Raw genomic sequence first — 22,329 nt, 5'->3', positions numbered from 1 at the left:
AGCTATAAACACGTAGGGTTTCCCGTGCTTTTACATGCGTTTTAACGCATGTAACGTAGAAATAGTCTTGATTGCACTAGTACCTATTCTACCTACTCGTTCGATTTTAAATGAGAAATCATAGAAACATCACTCACGCACTAGTTGTTTGTAGCTTTGTTTAATAATAACACAATAAATTTTTAGCAATGCAAATAATCAAAACCGACATAATTTGACTTGAACTTTCAAAGGCGCTAAGCAGAACTGCTATTTTATTTTTTAATCAAAAGTTATTCGGGTTTAAAAATTGCAGTTTTTCGATTTTTTGAAAGTTCAACCGCGTTTATCTCGAAAACTGTGCATCCTACTAAAAAACTTGTAGAAATATTTTTTGCTTAAAATGACCCAAAAAATACAAAATATTGTTTTGTTTTGCCAAAAATCGCTGTTATTTGATTCCTCAAGTTCTTGGTCTATAACAATCTTATCGACATCCGGATCAACTGTTACCCAAAAAATTCGGGTTCTACGGGTCAAAATACATAAAAAAAACTTGGGTAAGTCCATCTGAATTAACGAGGCCGTTGTACCCCCCCTGGCGACAGGACTATAGGTATATATAGGATTCTATTCTAGTTTTTGGATCATTTAAAACTTTTTAAAAAGTAAAACTTTTTTCATAAAATCTAAAATAAAAAGGTTTCCCATATGATGTAGACTTAATTGGACACTATGGAAAACTTTTCAACGAAAATTTTGTTTTTGTTTATAAATTCGCAAAATCTGTTTGTGCGTTGCCGCCGTGCAATACTTTAAGCCGATCTACCAATGGAGTCCTATGTATTTTTGTCTCCTTAATCCAAATCTGAAAACGGCGTTCCGATATCTCGAGCCAACTTCAAGATAACCGACATCAAAATCTAAAATTGTGACGTCACAATCCTTCAAGTACATAACTTGCATCGCAGAACAGCAATTTATTAATTATAAGTAAAGAGGCAACAGTAGCGATCAACAGGTAGCAACAAACGCGGTCCAAGATTGCGGCTGTAATTTTGAATATTTTGTCGAGATATTTGGCACACATATTCGTAATATAATAAAGAATGGCGGTACAGAGCCCAATTTGAGAAATATGTTAGTATGTGAAAATAACTCTATAACTAAATAAAATATTACAAAAAGGAGCCTGTACCGCCATTAAGAAGAATAAAAAAATACACTTTCTTCAAATATACTTTTTTATCCCATGCCTAGATTATGTGTCATATTAGTAGACCTAGTAAAAATTTTTATCTCTAACAAGAAACCGGACATATTATAACTAAATAACTGAATAGTCAACATAGAGAAAGTGTCACTGTCATTTTGACAAACCTGCGTCAGATTTCTGTTCTGTTATCTGCATAGGGATTACGAACACTTAACTCTACGGCGCGGCGCTACGGTAAAACATGGCGGATACGAGGATACGATTCGTATCGAGTGTTCGTAATTCCTATGTAGATAACAGAATAGAAATCTGACGCCGGTTTGTCAAAATGACAGTGACACTTTCTCTATGTTGAATATCAGTTATAGTTGATTTTTTAACCAAGAAGAGTAAACTGAAAAGACAGATTCACACCCAAGAGAGTTACAAAACAGTCACCAAATTCATCTTATTTTTTCGTTGATCATATTAGCTTTCGAGGATTAATCCATACATATTATATTATACTAACACATCGCTAAAGAGTTCTAAAAACAATTGTTTTTATATAAAAGTAGACCAAAAATCTAAAAATTAAAGAAATACTGCAGAAAACACAAAAAATCGCCGATATACTGAATTAACCTATAAAATGACAGAAGTGAAAAAATTTCATAAATGTCATTAGTGTCAAAATTTAATAACAGTGGATTTAAAGTTTAATAACTTGCCTGCGGCTGGACCAATTAGAAACAAGCATTACGGCGCGGTAAATTTGAATCACTCCTCTTGGTTAAAAAACAAACAATAGTATTTAGTTATAATAAGTTCGATTTCTTGTTAGAGATAAAAAAATTTTACTAGGTCCAATATGACACAAAATCTAGACACGGGATAAAAAAGTTTATTTGAAGAAAGTTCATTTTTTTGATCGTCTTAATGGCGGTACAGGCTCCTTTTTGCAATATTTTATTTAGTTATAGAGTAATTTCAACATATTAACATATTTCTCAAATTAGGCTCTGTACCGCCATTCTTTATTATATTACGAATATGTGTGCCAAATATCTCGACAAAATTTCTCCAATATTGCCAAATATCTCGATTTTCAAAATTACAGCCGCAATCTTGGACCGCGTTTGTTGCTACCTGTTGATCGCTACTGTTGCCTCTTAATACATTTAATTTAAATTAAAATACATCAAAATTTTAATAGCTGTATAATTAAAAAGTAGTATGTTACAATACAATATACCTAATAGTATGGGTGCAAAGTATGCTAAATTTGCAGTTACTCGAGCGTTATGGGGACCTATTGGGTTGTGAACAGTAGGTCCTAAAACCAAAAAAAGTTAAGTTAAGTTTTCCATAAAGTGGGGAACATTCCATTTTTTAATTTAATTTTCCATTTCCAATAATCGTTTTTTCCGATTATAGCGCCATCTATCCATAATTCGAAAAAATGTCTCAAATAAAAGTTGCTTATTTTTACGGAAGGAATCCAAATGTACAATAACAATTGGGAGCTCCTACTTAAGATTTTAAAGTAACCCCCACCCACCTCCCCGAGGTGCTATGTTTGAGGGGTCATTCGATAGATTTTTCAAAAATATTGAAAACGTGTATTTTTCAGATTTTCGATCTGATGTTCATTTCGCGAAATATCGCGGGGTTCGTATTTTAAATTTTAAATTTACCCCCGCCTCTCTCCGTGGGGGGTCGTGTTTGGTATCATTCGATAGATTTTTGAAAAATATTGAAAACGTGTTTTTTTAGTTTTTCGATTTGACTTTCATTTCGCGAAATATTCGCTTTTTCTTGTGAAACTTGTGACTCACCCATTTTCTTACGTCCCGCTCAAATCGTCAGATTTTTTAAATATACCTACACCCTTTTGCATGTATTTAACTTACCTTAACTTAATCTGACGATTTCGAGTTTTTGTAAGGATAGATTTTTTTCGGACCCCCCTTAACGAACTCCCCTGTATTAAGAGCCAATATATGGTAGAGGTAGATTTATAGGGTTATGATAATCTGACGAGCAAAAATCCCCGCTTGCGCTCTCCTACCATAATAAATTGAATATAATTTTCCTTCCTTTTTTATTAGAGAAAAGGTTTTACAGTACGTTTGCGTTTAAACCATTGTTTGTGTAGGTATTCAAACTACTGAATAGACCCTAATTATTTTTTTAAATATAAATACAAATAAAAATAAATTCGTTTTAGATAGCGAAGTAATTCTACAATGGAAACACTGTAAAACGCAATAATAAACTTACTAAATTGTATGTAAAAATGCACTTAAAATTTCATATTTCAAAGAAGAGCGTACGAGACTTCAGCTGTCATCCGGACCCTTTATTGCTGTTCCAAGATGCAAGTCTTCGAATATATTCTGTGAACTGACACAAATAAACGTCAAAAAATAAACTTTATTTATTAATGTTAACGTAATGTGAAATGGCATGTAACGATGAAGCAGAAGGGTTGGTAGGTTCTTAATCTGCTTCCTTGGTCTTTATTCTATAAAACTATATTTTACTTCAGTTACATTAGATATACTTTCTATTCACAATCGGTGACTAACCCATACAACTTCTTCATCTTCTTCTTCTTCTTCTTCTTTTTCTTCTTCTTCTTCTTCTTCTTCTTCTTCTTCTTCTTTTTCTTCTTCTTCTTCTACTTCTTCTTCTTTTTGTATAGGCTTGACTCTGCCTCTTTTTTCAATGTGCCTCTAGTAAGTTGTCGTTCCTTCGATTTCGTGGTCTTCCCACTGATCGTCTTCCTATTGGGGAACCTTCTGTCGCTGTCCTGACTATCCTATTTGTTGTCATTCGGCTTATGTGGTCATTCCATTCTATTCTTCTGTTTCTTACCCAGTTATTAATGTTATACACCTTGCATTTCCGCCGTATATCTGTACTTCTAGCTCTGTCCCATAGAGTCTTACCATCGATTTTTCGAAGGGTTTTCATCTCCGCTGTTTCGAGCAATATTTTTGTCCTCTCTGTTTCGGGTCATGTTTCTGCCGCGTATGTCATTATTGGTCTGATGACTCTTTTGTAAATTCTGCCTTTCATTTCTTTTCCGCTACTTGTCTTGATTTCAAGACAAGATCAAGACAAGAAGTAATTTTAGATTTCAAGAAAAGACAAGAAATTTTATATCAATAACAAGATTTCTTGTCAAGGAAACAAGAAATCTTGAAATATCTTGACTAATAATGAAAACTCTAAAACGTATTTATTTGTGAAAAAGATAACATTATTTTAACATAACGTATTTTAATTTATTGAACACTTTTTTTGCTAAAACGATTTACAAAAACGTACATTAAAAATAATAATTAATGATACTTACCTAATCATGTTGAAAATAAAATTGCAAACTAAATTTTATATTAAATAACAAATTTAGCACATTTTTAAACGGAATCGAAAAGCCATGCAGATAACACTTCTCATGGAGTCAACGCCTAGCAGATTTCTTGGCTTTGTTATTGTTAAAGCTGCTCTTGAAAATAGCATTTCCGCAGGTACAGATGTTGCTGGCATTCCGAGAAAATCCTTGGCCATTTTCGATAATGACGGGTAGATATTTTCGTGTCTTCTCCACCAATAAAGTATATTCTCAGACCAGTATATTCTGACTTAGGCTCATTTATGTATTTTTCAATTTCATACTTCCAAGATTGTAAGTTATCATTGTCAGCGTTCTTAAATAGGTAAGTAATATCTAAATCAAATTCGTTATCTTCTTTTTTAAGACTAAGTGCGGGCTTTGGTATTGGATTCTGTAGATCATGCTGGGATTTATTAAAGTAGTAAGCTCTAAATATTTCTTCAAATTTTTGTACTGCCTCTGATTGTAGAAGCTTTCTCCAAGATGAAGAGGAAAATGCCTCTACTTTATGCCGAGGATCCTAAATAAGAACTATACAGTATATCCAATTAGATTTGTTATAGTGTTTCAGTATTTTTATCTCTTGCAGCTTGAATGAAGTAAATTAATTACTCGTCGGTAGTGTGTTTATCAATTTAATTATCAGTAGTAATTGCACAAGAGCTCTGAAATTATTGAATTTTTCCCGAGTGACACTTTGACAGTTTTAATTTCACGAGCCGAAGGCGAGTGAAATTATGTCAAAGTGTCACGAGAGCAAAAATTCTATATTAATTTCAGAGCTCGAGTGCAATTTGTTGCGATTATTTCATGAATAAAACTGTTCAAAACCAAAATTTTATTGTAAATTATTTATGTAAGTACAGATTAGTACCATTAAACACACAGTTTTAATAAATATTTGACGATTGAAAGTCATCACTTTTATAATTTTTAAAACATTAATTGTCATTAATGTCACTGAATGTATTTTTTCGTAGCAACGAAGGGCCTCTGACGTAATATACTTAACGACGGGATATTATCAAAAATTATCACCTTCATTTGCATTTCTGTAGCTTTCTGTTGGTCAGAATCTTCTATGAATGAAATAATCAAGTTAATGAGCCCAATATTTCCAGTTTGTCTAAAAGAAAGTTTACTCCAATTACTTCCAATGGGAGTGTGCAATATTTTTCCCCTTCGAGCCTTCGAGTATTGAAGAAACTGTTTTAAAGCTTCTCAGATACTGACAAAATTTACTGATCAGAACCCATTCTTTATCTAATATTTTGCATTTATTTAGATTTTCGATCGGGACTCCCCCCAGTAGCCGTGTTAGCATGCAACGCAATAAAAAGGTCGCCGGGGAATCACCGGACCGGGTAATCAAGAAATTTCAAGATCTTGAAATTTCTTGAGTCAAGACAAGATATAAAATGTCGAGAAAACGTCAAGAAAAGATTTTTTTAAATTTCTTGATTTTTTCTCAAGACAAGACAAGAAGTTGTTGTCAAGACAAGAATTCTTGTCTTGTCGACCCCTACTGGTAGATGTTTTTGATCGTTTACCACTTGTTTACAATAATATCTAAGACCCATACCAATAATGGTACGCCATAATTGCGTCTAAAAATAAAATACTTTGCACTATTCTGTATTTATACCCATCAAACTATAAAAACAACGCGTATAGTTCAATGTCGTGCTTACTTATTATCTTGACTTACTTGGTAAGGTCCCCTCCTCTATCTTTTCTCCTTCGTAAGGATGTAGTGGCGTCATGTATGTCGTTAGACTAGTTCTGTCCAATTCTCTCTCTCCTGCGCGTGTTGTTTTGCTTCGCAGAATGAGTCACCAGTCATGTCCTTTATTTGGTCCGACCATCGTAATGGAGATCTTCCTCTGGATCTTCTGCCCTCTACGTTGCCTTCAACTATCATTCGATCCATGCCTTCTCTTTTTCTAGTTATATGTCCAAAATATATCAGTATATTGTGGTTGATAGTTATGCTGAGTCTAGTTTTTATGTTAAGTTCGGCTAATATTGAATTATTTGTGCGATGTGCGGTCCATGGTATGCGCAACATTCTCCGGTAGATCCACATTTCAAATGCCATTATCCGTTTTGAATCTGCTTTTTTGATGGTCCAAGTCTCTGAAGCGTAGGTGGCGATAGGAAATATTAACGCTCGAACAAGGCGTAATTTAGTGTTTTTTGTAATGTCAGAATTCTTCCATATACTCCGTAAGGTAATTCGAATTAAAACAATAATAAGGTTACTCAAAATTAGGAGTATAACTTATTTTATATTAATTAAACAGAGTGTCATATCACTACACTACAGGCAGATTACTATTTTTTTATTTGAGCTGTATTAAAAATGTATTAAATATGTTATTTTGTCTATTCCAGGACGTAGAAAGGTTGTCCAAGGAGTTACCCAACGTTGTGAAGTTACAATTAGTCCAAGATAGACGGTTTAATCATCTGGATTACCTTTGGGCGAAAGATGTGCACACAATTCTCAATGATGATGTGATTGCCACTCAGAATAAATACATACCAGTTGACCCACAACCAAAGGGCTCCGCAAATACCATTTATGGAAGAATGGCTTGTTTTCCAGTGTTAACAATGATTATTGTTGTATTAGCGATATAGTAGGCGATATTATTTAATACACAGTTAGAAACTATTTTTTATTTGTATTAATACAAGCTTAAACCAATTTAAAAATTTACAAACAGAAAAAGTGATATTGTGCCGATTTGTGCTTTTGCTCTGGGGGTGAGTTTCACCCCTTCTCGGGGGTGAAAAATATACGTTCAAAATAATTCCGGAAATGGATAAACTGACTAGTTCTAAGTAACTTTTGTTTTATAGCGTTTATGCACTAAGGTATATTTTTTTAACTTTACAAGTTACTATACTTAATAAATATACTGTTCATCTCTTCGCGATATGAAAAAAGCGGGCTCCACTCCAATGTAAGTAGAACGAAGTGAGACAAAAACTACACAAGGTGGCCGTCTACACTCTCGTACTTGTTGAACCTCTATTGACTTCGGCGAGAGTGTAGACGGCCACCTTGTGTAACTTTGTCTCACTTCGATCTACTTCCATTCTCTGTCGGTCTGGCGCGTCCGAGTCAAAGGGATCTTTGTCGGTATCGCACTTCCTCGCGAAGTAGAACGAGTGTGTAGAGAGGGTACTTCGGACTTCGGTCAACTTTGGCGAAATAACTTCGCCGAAAGTGTTTAGCCCGCTTTAGAAACAACTGATAACCATTTGCGTTTGGCTGATAACTAAACCGTGCGAATTTTACCAATTAATTATTATACATACTTAGGGACAGAGGGAATAAGTAATACAAACCTCTTGCGTAGGTGTAACTTGATAAAAATAGATTAGTAATTGGTTCATTTTGTGGACCACTGTACTGCGCAAAATGTAGCAAAAATTTGGTGGTTCAAATTTCAATCCGATGTGCCGAAAAGAGTTATAAATATGATCTGTAAGTTTCGTCAGTTTAAAGTGCTTATTTTTGAAAAAGAAAATTTTGTTCATTTTAAAATTTTGAAAAAAGTGATTTTTTTTTCGAAATAAAAATTATTAGTGACACCAAAAATCTCAAAGAATAAAAAAAATGTAGGTTTTGCCATTCTGAATATTTCGAATTTTTTGTTTTTCTGTAAGACAAAAACTGGTTATATGGATGTCTATAATTTGCATACACTAGTGATTAGTAATTCGTTCAAGCCCATTCCACTACAGTACTTTAAAAACAGGCACTTCGTGACTCTTTCAAGCCCATTCAACTACAGTACTTTAAAAATAGGCACTTTGAATCTATGAAACTTGCAGATCATATAAACAATACATGAGTAAAGCAACTTGCAAAGCGGAAACAATAAATTTCATTTGGGATGCTAATTAGGGGGTGATATTCACGATTTTTTTAACAAAAAAAGGGCCCAACTTTATTTTGAGGGTAACTTTTTTAAACACTTTAAATAAGTTGTAATGAATTTTCCCCAAAAGGTGCTTCATCTTTTGGTTATTTCACGTTAAAATATTCGATATGGAATTTGACGAGTATGACCCAATTTTTTATTAGCTACAACCCTGCTTCCACTGGGTCTTGAGAGCTCATACATAAACCATTTTTACACTTTTTTATTAGCTATATTTTTCCTAAGAATATTTTTCCTATAAAATACTTACTGTTTAAGTTATTTGCGAAAAACCTTCTAAAAATGTATTTTTTTTGTTGTTGAAAACTGAACACGTTCACTCGCAAATAACTCTAAGAGTATTCACTTAGTGAAAAAACGCTATAGAACAAAAGTTGCTTAGAATTAGTCAGTTTATCCATTTCCGGACATACTTTGAACGTATATTTTTTCACCCTCTAGAAGGGGTGAAACTCGCCCCTGAGCAAAAGCACACATCTGCACAATATCACTTTTTTCTTTGACATGTTAGGAATTTGGAGGAAAAAACGTAAGTAAATGGAGTAGTAGACATAAAAAACAGCAATGCATACATCAAAATAGTTTATTTTTTAGTTTTTCACAAAAGTGCATTAATTCGAAAACTGAAAAAGCAAAGCAGACGGTGTGCGCAGTGGTATCATTTGCCTAAAGCCATTCTTTTTATCAACAATCCAATAATCTCTCCCATTAATTTGTTTCTTGTAGCCTCCCTCTTCTACGAACGAAAACGGAGGCTTAAACAACGTTTGATAAGACGGTGGTGGAGTGATATTCTCCGAGAAAAAGTTCTTCGGTTTTTTCATATTATTATGTACCTCAAACCAGTTTGTCGTTGTAACGTGTTGTTTTCTTAAGTGATAATGCTTCACCCACTTCCTCCATAATATCTCCATGAGAAACACACATGTAGCAACAGCCAATCCTCCACATACTATGTAGTAAGTAAGAAGGAGATCGGTATTTCTGAGTTTCCTTTCAGTACTTCCTAAATTTAAGGGACATATTTCTGCATCTGGGAGGTTTTCTCTCAATTTGAATTGCACAATACCTCCTTCCACTAATCTCTGGATACTAAAATAAAAAAATTTCTTTATTGTATCTGTCTTTTACTGTCTTTTGACATATCCTTGTCATAATTGGTACTATATACCCTACTAAATTATATTAAACAAACGTTCCTGGCTACTACCAGAGGCGTACGACAGATGAAAGTGAATGTTTCTTCTTCTTCATGTACCATGTCCTATCAGAATGTTGGTTACCATCATAGCTATCTTAATTTTATTTACTGCCACCCTAAATAGCATGCTTGTACGGCACTTAATACACCCATCCTTCCCAAATTCTACGCCACTTACGGAATTGCTATTTCAGCATAGTTTTTATATTCGCCAATACTTTGTATGTAAATAATGTACTCTTCATTCATAACGATAAAGTCATTAGTTTTCGAGATATTTTAAGTTAAAAATGAAACGGCACAGTTCTTTTTTATTTATGTATTATACCATTTCGTTTTAAATTTCAAATATCTTGGAAACTAATGACTTTATCTTTACGAATGAAGAGTTTATTATTTACATAGAAAGTATTGGAGAATCCAAAAATTGCACTAAAATAGCAAATCCGCCTTACACCAATAGCAAAAGTATGTCAAGGATATGTCAAACGGTCTTTAGTAACTACAATGAAATGCAAAAAATTGAATTTTGCATCGTAGATTTTAAATGCGTTTATCTCAAAAACGGTTGAGCTTAGCGAGATGAATATAGTATACCTTTTTTAAGTAAAAATAATAGTGGAATAAAAGTTTTGATTTTAAAATTATATAGAATGGGGGATAAAAAATTGAACGTATTAAATGAGCGCTCAAAGACGTATGTGGCGCCCTCTGGGTAATATATAATTTTACTTACTTACTAGACCACTTACTAAATTTAGTGTTGTTATCCCATGCCTGTCAGGAAATATTAAAAAATAAATAAAATAAAAGTTTGACATCCTGTATTTCGCTTATTATCAACTTTCGTATTAAGATAAATTAGCTTAAATCGACCTATTTTAAGCTCAGAAATCTAAGGTTAAGATATGGCCCATTTATTACCAAACACCCTGTATGTACATAAGTATATTTATAAAAAATAGGGAATAGGGAGTGTAGCAAACTTGCTACAACATGAAAGGGTAATAATTTACATAAAAAATAATGATTATTGATATAACGCTTTACATCGCAATGGAGAAGTTAATGTTGAATATATCCCTCAGAGACTGAGTTTCAAATACACTCATCATCAGGGCATCTGTACTCCTAGCGGAGTGATTGGCGCCCTGTTTGAGCTCTTTCGATTCATTTGTCGCGGGGAATCAGTCCGCATTAGCAAACATTTGGTTTTATAATTGGTTGTGAGACTTAATGTCTTCTATAATATTTCTCCATTCATTCCTGTTTTTGGACTATTGTTGTCCATTCTCTAACGCCCATCTTCTTAAGGTCTGCAATTATCTGGTTCTCCCATCTCGTTTTCGGTCTTCCTCGTGATCTGTCTGATACTGGTCTTCACTTGGTAATTTTTTTGATTGTTCTGGATTTCTTTTTTCTACATGTCCCATCCATCTGAGTCTCTGTGCCTTGATACATCTGACGATGTCTTCCCATTTCAAAAGTTTCATGTTTCTAATCAGTTTTGTAAATTCACCATTACATACCTAAGTTTAGTGGCTCTCTCCAATACTCCGAATGATTTTCTCTCTAGAATTCTCAATTTTTCTTCATCTTTCCGTGTCAAGCACATCACTTCAGCACCATATATGATTACTGGTCTACTGGTCTATGTGATTACTGATCTGCAAATTTTCAGTTTGGTATTCTGAGTACGCCTCTTATCTTTGAGGCAGTTGTTGTATCTCCAGTAGGTTTTGTTTCCTGCCAGGATCCATTTATTAATTACTATGCTTCTGTCTCTAGTCCCATTAACTGAGACCCCAAGGTATTTAAAGTGTACCAAGAGAAGAGACCCCAAGAGTACCTTTTCTAACTCATATTCGCCAATATTACTCAACCTTGTCACATTGCCTGTATTTTATTAGAATATTAGGTATTTTGTTTTATTTTGATTTATTGTAAAACCCGTCTTAGATGCTTCCTTGCACTTCGCAAATTCTTCCATTAAAATGTTTGGGTTTCTGCTAATCAAAGCTATGTCATTAGAGTACGCCACAAGTTGCGACATCGATATAATTGTATCTTTTATTTAAGTAGCTCCAGGGGCGGCCCGTCAGGGTAGGCAAGGTAGGCGCCGCCTAACCTCTTCAAATGTACAATAATACATTTTTTATTAATATAAATCACTTATTTCAAAACTGTAATTTATAAATTTTGATACAATACCTAAGTATCTAAAACTCTAAAATAAAACAAAGCTACTTTTTAATTCATCTCCGAAGTTGTAATAATTATTGTACGCTTCCCGTAGCGTAGCACTACTACGACGCGAAGGCTCTACCCTAGGGCAGGCGCTTTTAAAAATAGCCGAAGAGAATTCGCATTTGTCTCACTCTTTACGCTAAGCACAGCGCTGTATTGTCGCTTGACTGGCCGTGGTGGCGAGCATTTTCAATAATATTTTCGGGCTATAGGTAGGCTAGATTTTTTTGAGCCTTTGACATTGGTTGTGCCGAGCTGCCTCTCGGGACTGCCAATTGCATATTTTAGGATCCTGACTACCAAATTCTGAAAAGAAACGAAAAGTTCGAATTTTGTCATGAGATTTGGTATGTGGGGTTAGAATAATATTTCTAACAATTTTTCCAAATAACTTTTTGCGATATCTCAAACGCGAAACAAAATATTAAAAATTTGTCCTTTTTGTGAATTCGCAATAAGCCGCGTGTAAAATCTAAATTTCAGTTGACTATCTTAAAAAATGTAAACCATCAAAATGAATAACTGCAAAATTTCAAATCTGTATTTATTTTGATAGCCGAAATATAAGGGTGTCTTCATCTTAAATGCGACACATTTTATACAGAGTGTTTGGTAAAGAATGGGCCATAGCTTAACACTAGATTCCCGAGGTTAAAATATGTCTATTTGAGCTAACTTACCTTAGTACGAAAGTTGATATTAACCGAAATACAGGGTGTCAAAATTAAAACTTTTTATTTTATTTATTCTTGAATATTTCCTAACAGACATGGGACAATAACACAAAATTTGGTAAACGGGGATTTTTTGGGACGAGAAATCTAAATTCGCCACCAAAAATGATGTATTATCCAGAGGGCGCCACATACGCCTTTCAGCGCTCATTTAATAGGTTAAATTTTTTTATTACTCACTCTACATACTTTTTAAATCAAAAATGTTATTCTATTAATATTTTTAGTTAAAAAATGTATACTACATTCATCTCGCTAAACTCAACCGTTTTCGAGATAAACGCATTTTAAATCTGCGAGGCAACATAATTTTTGCATATCATTGTAGTTACACCCGAAAAATAAATGATAAAAATTTACAAAAATGTATCTCAAACTTCATCAAATGGAGTTTGCGATGCAATGACATAAATATGAGAACTGGCACAATTATTATGGTTTCAAGTTTATTTTTCGGGTCTAACTACAATGATATGCAAAAATTATGTTGTATCGCAGATTTAAAATACGTTTATCTCGAAAACAGTTGAGCTTAGCGAGATGAATGTAGTTTACCTTTTTAAGTAAAAATATTAAGAGAATAAAAATGTTGATTCAAAAACTACGTGGCGTGGGGTGGGAGATAAAAAAATTGAACGTATTAAATGAGCGCTGAAAAGCGTACGTAGCGCCCTCTAATACATCATTTTTGGTAGAAAATTTAGATTTCTCATCCCAAAAAAACCCCGCTTACCAAATTTCGTGTTGATATCCCATGTTTGTCAGGAAATATTCAAGAATAAATAAAATAAAAGTTTAAGTTTGACACCATGTATTTCGGTTATTATCAACTTTGGTACTAAGGTAAATTAGCTTAAATCGACCAATTTTAAGCTTAGGAATATAAGGTTAAGCTATGGCCCCTTATTTACCAAACACCCTGTATCTATATACGTCTGTACATATTATATTATACACTATATGTGTGGCCTACCCGTATACTGAGGTCACGAGCCGCCACTGAGTAGCTCTTATTGTTCTTAATATAGCGACATTAAATAGTGACATTGATCTAGAGTCGCCCTGTCGTACTCTAGTTGCTATTTCTATATTTTTAATATGCCATCATCTGCTATTATTGCCGCCGTCGATACTTCCATTGTCATTTTCCTAAGCTTTATAAGTTTCATTGGGTATCTAGGTTTTTCATGTCTTCTATTAAAGCAGCTTTACATCAAGGCTATCCAAGTCCGTCTTGCATGGCATATGGCATATCTCTTGCCTAGCCTGGCCTTTTTACATCAGAGCTATTTCTGTGCAATTTTAGATACCACTTTCATTGTTGCCAATAGAAGAAATATATCAAAATATTAACTTTAGATATTTCACTTGGAAATTTCAGTCCATAATTAAATATATTCAAATATAAATCACAAATTATTACATCCGATAAATACCATTTAAATTAACACAATAAGGTTAAGTTTTTTTCTAAACTATAAATTTTGTCATATTGGCAACATGAATTTTGACAGGACTTGCATCAAAATAGCATGAAAAATAGAACATGTTTTAATTTTTCGTCTAGCACAGTAATTGCATGGAAATAGCGCGTGGGCATGCGCAGTAGCGTGATCTGTCTTGCATGGCTCTTGCCTAGCGTGAAAATAGCATAATATAAAACTGTCTTTAGGTCGAGTTTTATTAAGCTGTCAAATGCTTTCTTGAAATCTTTGAAAAGGATGTGTAAGTCGATATCATGTTCGGAACACTTCTCAATTGACTGTGTGACTATGTGTATTGCGTCTATTGTTGACCTTCCCTCTCTAAATCCCTGCTGGTAGTCTCCTATTATAGTTTTAATGTATTTTGAGAGTCTTTGTCTGATTAATGATGTCAATATTTTGTAGCAGCTATTACAAATAGAATATTTAGGAGAAAAACTAGTATTACGGACGCTGTTCAAAAAATTAAAATGCTGAAATGGAACTGGGCGGGACATGTTGCCAGATTCAAAGATGGAAGATGGACAAGTAAAATTTTAGAATGGAGACCTAGACACAATATTTACCGTAATCGAGGACATCCTCCAACAAGGTGGTTGGACGACATCAAAAGCGCACCCAGCACAACTGGATTCAGGGTGCTCAAGATCGGATGCTTCTCATCTCCTTCTTCTTTTTGTACAGAGATTACTCTGTCTGCTTTTTCAATGTGCCTCTAGTAAGTTGTCGTTCCATCGTTTTCGTGGTCTTCCCACTGATCGTCTTCATATTGGGGAACCGTCTCTCGCTGTCCTGACTACCCTATTGGTTGCCATTAAGCTTATGTGGTCATTCCATTCTATTCTTCTGTTTCTTACCCAGTTATTAATGTTATCCACCTTGCATCTCCGTCGTAAATCTGTACTTCTAGCTCTGTTCCATAGAGTCTTACCATTGATTTTTCGACGGGTTTTCATCTCCGCTGTTTCGAGCAATCTTTTTGTCCTCTCTGTTTCGGGTCGTGTTTCTGCCGCGTATGTCATTATTGGTCTGATGACTGGTTTGTAAATTCTGCCATTCATTTATTTTTGATATTTTTATTTCTCCATATTGTGTCATTCAGGCAACTTGCGGCTCTGTTTGCTATATTCGCTTGATCTTTCACTTCTGTTTCGGGCCTTCCTTAGCTATATAGTGTGATGCCTAGGTATTTAAACTCCATCACTTGTTCTAATATCTGATCTTCCAGCTCCAATTTACATCTTATTGGATCTGCCCCATGCATTTTGTCTTCTTTGAGGAAATTAACATGTTAAAGTTTCTGGCGGTTATGTTAAATTGGTGCAGTATACGTTGTAAATCATCTTCACTTTGAGAGATTAGTATTGCATCGTCTGCATAAAAGAATATTTTAAGTTGTTTTTCTCTCATTTAGTATCCTTTTTTAGTTCTTACTTTTTTTTATTATTTCGTCCATGATCAGGTTGAACAATAAAGGATTCAAGGAATGCCCCTGTCTGTATCCCATTGCCGGCTTCAATTAGGTCAGTAGGTTCATCTTCTACTTTTACTTTTATTGTGTTGTTCTGGTAGATGTTTTCGATCGTTTTAAGTATTCGTAGAGGTACCTCTCTCGAGTATAACAAATGGATAACGTTCTTTAATGTGACCCTGTCAAATGCTTTCTTAAGTCCACGGAACATAAATATGCCATTTTGTTTTATTCCAACGATTTCTCATGAACTTGCCTCATTATAAATATAGCGTCAGTGCATGACCTTCCCGACATAAAACCTTGTTTTTCTTCTGCTAATGGTATAATTTTATTCAACGCTCAACGAAAAAGGTACGTAATATCAATAAAAATGTTAATTCAGACAACAAACGCAATACTTAAAATTTGTCCAATTCTTCGTTTTATTGGGACAACAAAACGATGTTCATCAATTCATTATTTTCGTTTGTTGAGCCAATGTATTACTACCCCAGGCTGTGCGTGAAAAAACGTGATATAATTCAGGAATTTTTGAAACCAATCAGATGTTGTAAAGGACGATGCCAGGAATAACTTCTACTAAAATGTGACCAAAAATATTGTGAGCTTTTTTTTTATTGCGATTTTCAATTGTTAAATTTGCAATTTTTAAAGATTTTTAATTTTGCAGCCTAAGATATTGACTTTAGAGAAAAAATTTTAATAGAAAGTTGTAGTAAATTAAAAAACCTACAATTTGAGCTATGGTAAGTTTAATTTCGTTTATTCGTTATTGCAAAACAGCCCGCGAAATGTCCAAAATGGCCGTTTTTAACAATTGCCTTATTTATTGTACAAATAATTTTTTTTATTTTTTAAATCTTTAAAATTAAGATCTTTCAATTCCAAACATAAAAAAAATTGTAGGGCCGGATTAACGAATTTGTTGCTTAGATATTTTAAATTGTTTATCCCAAGAGGTCAAATGTCGAAGGCTATAACTTTTTGAAAAAAAATCGTAGAGAGTTGGTGAAACATCCAATCTCCTTCTAAAGAGTTATGTTTCCATATTATGATGTAGAAAAATGCGTAAAACATTTTTAAACCTCAAATTTTTGGGTTTGAAAATAAGGGGGCAAATTTCGTTATAAACATTTAGAGCTGAAGCGGCCCTGTAAATCCTATGACTTTTTAACTTACAGATTATTGTTGCTGAAGATGAAACGAAGATACATAAAAAAATAAAAAATTTCTACGGCTAACTGAAGCCGAGCTAAATGTTGGGTTTGAAAATAAGGGAGCAAATTTCGTTATAAACATTTAGAGCTGAAGCGGCGCTGTACATCCCATGAGTTTCTAACTTACAGGTTATTGTTGCTGAAGACGAAGCGAAGATTCATAAAAAAATAAAAATTTTCTACAACCAACTGAAGTCGAGATAATTGTTTCGTTTTTCTTAAATCGTAGTGTCTTTATTTATAAGAATTAAGAAATTATTTTACAGTCATTGACTAAAAAAAGACTTATATTATCTTAAAATAAAAATTATTATAAAATATAGTTACACTTAATTATTAAAAATTATTTTTAAATTCGGTGCTTTTGCGAGCGGCCGAATTTTGCAAATTGCCCGGCTCGCTTCAAATCCGGGCGCTCGGAAAATTTTTACGTAACTTGTATTAAATTTTGACCGAAAACCATTTAATAATATTCCCATTATAATGTACAGTCTATTTACCACTGTATTTGTTTTCTTGATAAACTTTTATATGTGAAATCTCATTTCTGACAAATAATATTACAAAAATGATAATATTATATATGAAATATATAACTATATTTTTAATTTTTTCATTGTTATATAAATATAATAATAATAATGTTACTTCTTATTATACAATATAAAACTTTTTCTTTTTGTAGTGACTATCCGTTTTGGATGTTGGCGACCATCATGGCAATTTGGCAAACCCCATTTGGAAACTGAGAACCAGGAAGGCGAAGGATTACCTTGCTAGAGAATTAACGTACGTCGTTCAACACAACAGCTACAAATCTTTTTAGAGCAGCAGTACCGATTTAGTGTGCAAATACAGATTGCCATGATGGTCGCCAATATCCAAAACGGATAGTCACTACAAGAAGAAAAAGTTTTATATTGTATAATAAGAAGTAACATTATTATGATTATATTTATATAACAATGAAAAAATTAAAAATATAGTTATATATTTCATATAAATATATGTATCATTTTTGTAATATTATTTCTTCAGAAATGAGATTTCACATATAAAAGTTAATCAAGAAAAACAAATACAGTGGTAAATAGACTGTATATTATAATGGTAATATTATTAAATTGTTTTCGGTCAAAATTTAATACAACTTCGTAAAAATTTTCCGAGCGCGCGGATTGGAAGCGAGCCGGGCGATTTGCAAAATTCGGCCGCTCGTAAAAGCACCGATTTTAAAAATAATTTTTAATAATTAAATGTAACTATATTTTATAATAATTTTAATTTTAAGATTATATAAGTCTTTCTTTAGTCAATGACTGTAAAATAATTTCTTAATTGTTATAAATAAAGGCACTACGATTTAAGAAAAAAGACACAATTATCTCGGCTTCAGTTGGTTGTAGAAAATTTTTATTTTTTTATGAATCTTCGCTTCGTCTTCAGCAACAATAATCTGTAAGTTAGAAACTCATGGGGTGTACAGGGCCGCTTCAGCTCTAAATGTTTATAACGAAATTTGCCCCCTTATTTCCAAACCCAACATTTAGCTCGGCTTCAGTTAGCCGTAGAAATTTTTTATTTTTTTATATATCTTCGTTTCATCTTCAGCAACAATAATCTGTAAGTTAAAAACTCATAGGATGTACAGGGCCACTTCAGCTCTAAATGTTTATAACGAAATATGCCCCCTTATTTTCAAACCCAAAAATTAGTGGTTTAAAAATGTTTTACGCATTTATTTACATCAGGATCTGAAAACATAACTCTTTAAAAGGAGATTGGATGTTTCGTTAACTCTCTACGATTTTTTTTCAAAAAGTTATAGCCTTCGACATTTGACCTCTTGGGATAAACAATTTATAATATCTAAGCAACAAATTCGTTAATCCGGCCTTAAATTTTTTTTTTATGTTTGGAATTGAAAGATCTTCATTTTAAAGCTTTAAAAAATAAAAAAAATTATTTGTACAATAAATAACGCAATTGTAAAAAACGGCCATTTTGGACATTTCGCAGGCTGTTTTGCAATAACCAATAAACGAAATTAAACTTACCATAGCTTAAATTGTAGGTTTTTTAATTTACTACAACTTTATCTTAAAAAGTTTTTCTCTAGAATCAATATCCTAAGCTGCAAAATTAAAAATCTTTAAAAATTGCAAATTTAACAAATGAAAATCGCAATAGAAAAAAAAGTTCACAATATTTTTGGTCACATTTTAGTAGAAGTTATTTCTGGCATCGTCCTTGACAACACCTGATAGGTTTCAAAAATTCCTTAATTATATCCTGAAATCAACCTATTTTTCACCCACAGCCTGGAGTATACGTTTATTGAATGGATGAACATTCATTATGTATACCATAATATCACTTTATTGGTATTACGAGCTCTGTTCACTGAGTCAACGAACACTATTTATTGATATTACGAACTCGGTTCACTGAATCAACGAACAATATTTATTGAAACAACAACGTCGTTAATTGACCGACGAAGACTATTCGTTGTGTCAATAACAGTGTTATTTCTCCTAACGTATCTCGTTTATTTCTACAATAATTATTTACGTTTATTGTTACAATTAATTCCGTTCATTCCCACAATAAATACGGTTTTTCTTACAAGCAATTCTATTCATTCTTACAATCAGTTTCGTTCATTCCTACTATAAACGTATTTTATATTAATAGTTACTGAATGCAATAGCCCAATATAAATATATGATATTAATTGATTAATAATAATTTTTTAAATCCCCCTTTTTTGTCCTTAACCTAAAGGACTTTACACTGTGTGATTTTTCATATGATTTCACTTATACAGTGTACTGGAATAAGTGTTATACTCCCCCCACCCCTTATTAACTTGTTTATTTTTAGCACATGAGCAAAACGCTCGGACAGGTCGATTTTTAAAATAATCAAAGTATATTATAACATCAATGTTTCGAACTTTACACGATCCCACTTCAGGTGACAGGCGCGGCGTAACTTTGATTTTTTTTAATGGGAAAGTACGTCATGTGACAGCTTATTTAAAAGCGTTTGAAATAGTGAATCCAAAAATGTATAACACTTTAATCCTTTTTGAGAGCGCAGGTGCAAAATTTCGATCGAATTCTTTTAAACGCATTCATTTTTTTTTGGAATTCTGAGAAAACTAATAAGTATTTTTGAAAAATTTAAACGCAGAATAAAATATTACATTATTACTGAGGGCAGAAAGTTAGAATAAATAAAAAGTTTCTGTTGAATGGTATGCCTATTTGAAATTAAAAATCATACTAAATTTTCTCTTTTTCGCCCCTGTGACTTATTAAAATAATCATTATAGAGGTTCTCAGAGACTTCAGATCCTCGATAATACTGTAATATTTTATTTTGCATTAAAATTTTCAAAAATAATAATTAGTTTTCTCAGGATTCGAAAAAAATTAATACATTTAAAAAGAATTCGACCGAAATTTCACGATAATAGACACACAAAAACTTCCTTGTACTACGGACTACACTCAGGCACGTAGCCAAGGGAGGGGTCCATGGGGTTCGGACCCCTCCCAAACTGCCTCGGCTTTAGATTCAAGGCAGCAAGTGTATTCCCAAGTTATTATTATTATTTTTGAAAAAGTTAACGAAATTATCATTATTTTTACTAGGATTATTTCTGTTTTCAGTGTTTGGATCAACTTAAAAATCAAATTTACGAAAAGCTGTAATACAATATCATCTTTTGGAAACAAATACCGAAAATCTCCGCGTAATGAAACATTGTAATAAGGATTTTTTTCCAAACATTTACAAATTCCTTACAATTTTGGCAACCACCCCCGTCACAACCGCCAGTGTAGAACGTTTGTTCTTAACAATGAAGCGAGTAAAAACTTTACCCAGAAACAAGATGAGAAACGAAAGACTCGGTTTATTGGCTCTTTGATCCGTTCATTGAAACGTTGAATTAAAGCCAGATATATATCAAATTACCAAAAATTATTGGGTAGGCAGCTGAATAGAAAACCAGATGTACTATTTTCTACTTAATCCTATATTTCCCTAGTAGGTAGTCACTACTAGTCACTAACATAATCAGGGACGCTAAAATGATATTAAAGATACAGTGAAATTAGGTACTAAAAACAACTTACTAGGGTGAAATTGTCGTGATATAGATGTTATACCTATCTTGGTAATGTGGTAAACACTTAGTAAAAGTAATTTGAAAAATTTTAAAAATGTAAGTTTTACATGGTTAACATTTTTATTAAATTTTAAAATATTTTTAATGAAATGAGAAAATAACAACAAATTTCAATTTTTAAAATATTAAAATACTTTTTCCAAATTTTTCATATGTAGCTAAAATTTATTCTGAACTATTCTAATTCTAATCTAACAAAAAATTTTAGTTGTGTTTGGACCCCCCTCAAGCACATTTCCTGGCTACGTGCCTGACTACACTTGAAAACGAAATGCAATTATCATTCGGCACTTTGGTAACACAGAGAAGCTAGGGGTATCACGATAAGGAAAAGCCGTTAAGTTTTAAATGGTCAAGCAAAACATTTATTGTCTCAACAACTATTATTGTCACAATGAACGCATTGATTGTGGGTATTAAATGCAGTAGTAGATTGATTAATGCATTCGTTGTCACAACAATCAATTTACATCTATTCAATAATTATATATTACTCTATATTAACAACATTTGTACATTGTTTTAATGAAATCTGTACGTTTTCACGATAAACCAAGGTAATTGCTTGTCATCTACGAAATCAAGAACGTGAGTTGCTGTCAGAATTAACAGTATTTATTAAATATACGAAACTAAGTTATTGGCTGAATAAATTGAGTGTTATTGATAAATGTACTCTAGTTATTCTCACAATTATTATTCAATAATTGTGACAATAACCAAATACATTCGTCAATGTCTAAAAGTTCGTTGAAACAACAAATTAAATTGTTGTGACAACGTAATACTATTCAGTAATCACTGTTAATCAATATTACGAACTAAATTTTTTTGAGTGAATTTGTTTGTTATCACTTTGGTTGCTAATTTTAATGTTGTGTTTAATAAGTTAATTCCTCTGTAATTCCCCGGGTCCGATTTGTCTCCTTTTAAGAGAGGTATTAAGGTGCTTGATCTTCATTCTTGTGGTATTCTGTTTTGTTCTATTATTTTTATATTAGTTTTAATAGTTGTTTAGTTAGATCTTGTCCTCCGTACGTTAGGAGTTCGTTCGATATTCTGTCCTCTCCTGGCTCCTGGAGATTTTTTATCTTTTAATTTTCTTAATGCTTCCTTTACCTCTCCCTCCTCAATGTTTATTTCTTCGTTTGTCGTAACTTCAGTTGTTGGTGGTTCATTATCGTCGCCTTTAGCAAATAGAAATCGGAAGTAGTCTGCCCTTGTTTCCTTCTGAA

The 22,329-nt window shown here is 32.9% G+C and overlaps 2 protein-coding genes across 3 annotated transcripts in view; one reads left to right on the top strand and one right to left on the bottom strand.

Moving 5' to 3' along the window:
* The window catches only part of LOC114329263 (uncharacterized), a 105,049-nt gene extending 97,792 nt beyond the window's left edge, over positions 1-7,257 (top strand). The window contains exon 14 of the mRNA XM_050660013.1: positions 6,975-7,257. Coding sequence (XP_050515970.1) covers positions 6,975-7,223 — 249 coding nt within the window. The 3' untranslated portion in view covers positions 7,224-7,257. The remainder of the gene's footprint in view (positions 1-6,974) is intronic.
* Positions 7,258-9,105: 1,848 nt separating this feature from the next.
* Positions 9,106-22,329, bottom strand: part of LOC114329270 (glutamate receptor ionotropic, delta-2) — a 97,771-nt gene continuing 84,547 nt past the window's right edge. For both annotated transcript variants that reach the window (XM_050658922.1, XM_028278308.2), the window contains exon 6: positions 9,106-9,628. In XM_050658922.1, the coding sequence (XP_050514879.1) occupies positions 9,148-9,628 (481 nt within the window). In that variant the 3' untranslated portion in view covers positions 9,106-9,147. The remainder of the gene's footprint in view (positions 9,629-22,329) is intronic.

Source organism: Diabrotica virgifera, chromosome 1 (assembly GCF_917563875.1).
Source record: "Diabrotica virgifera virgifera chromosome 1, PGI_DIABVI_V3a".
Classification (NCBI taxonomy): domain Eukaryota; kingdom Metazoa; phylum Arthropoda; class Insecta; order Coleoptera; family Chrysomelidae; genus Diabrotica; species Diabrotica virgifera.
This window is presented reverse-complemented; position numbering and strand designations above follow the sequence as displayed.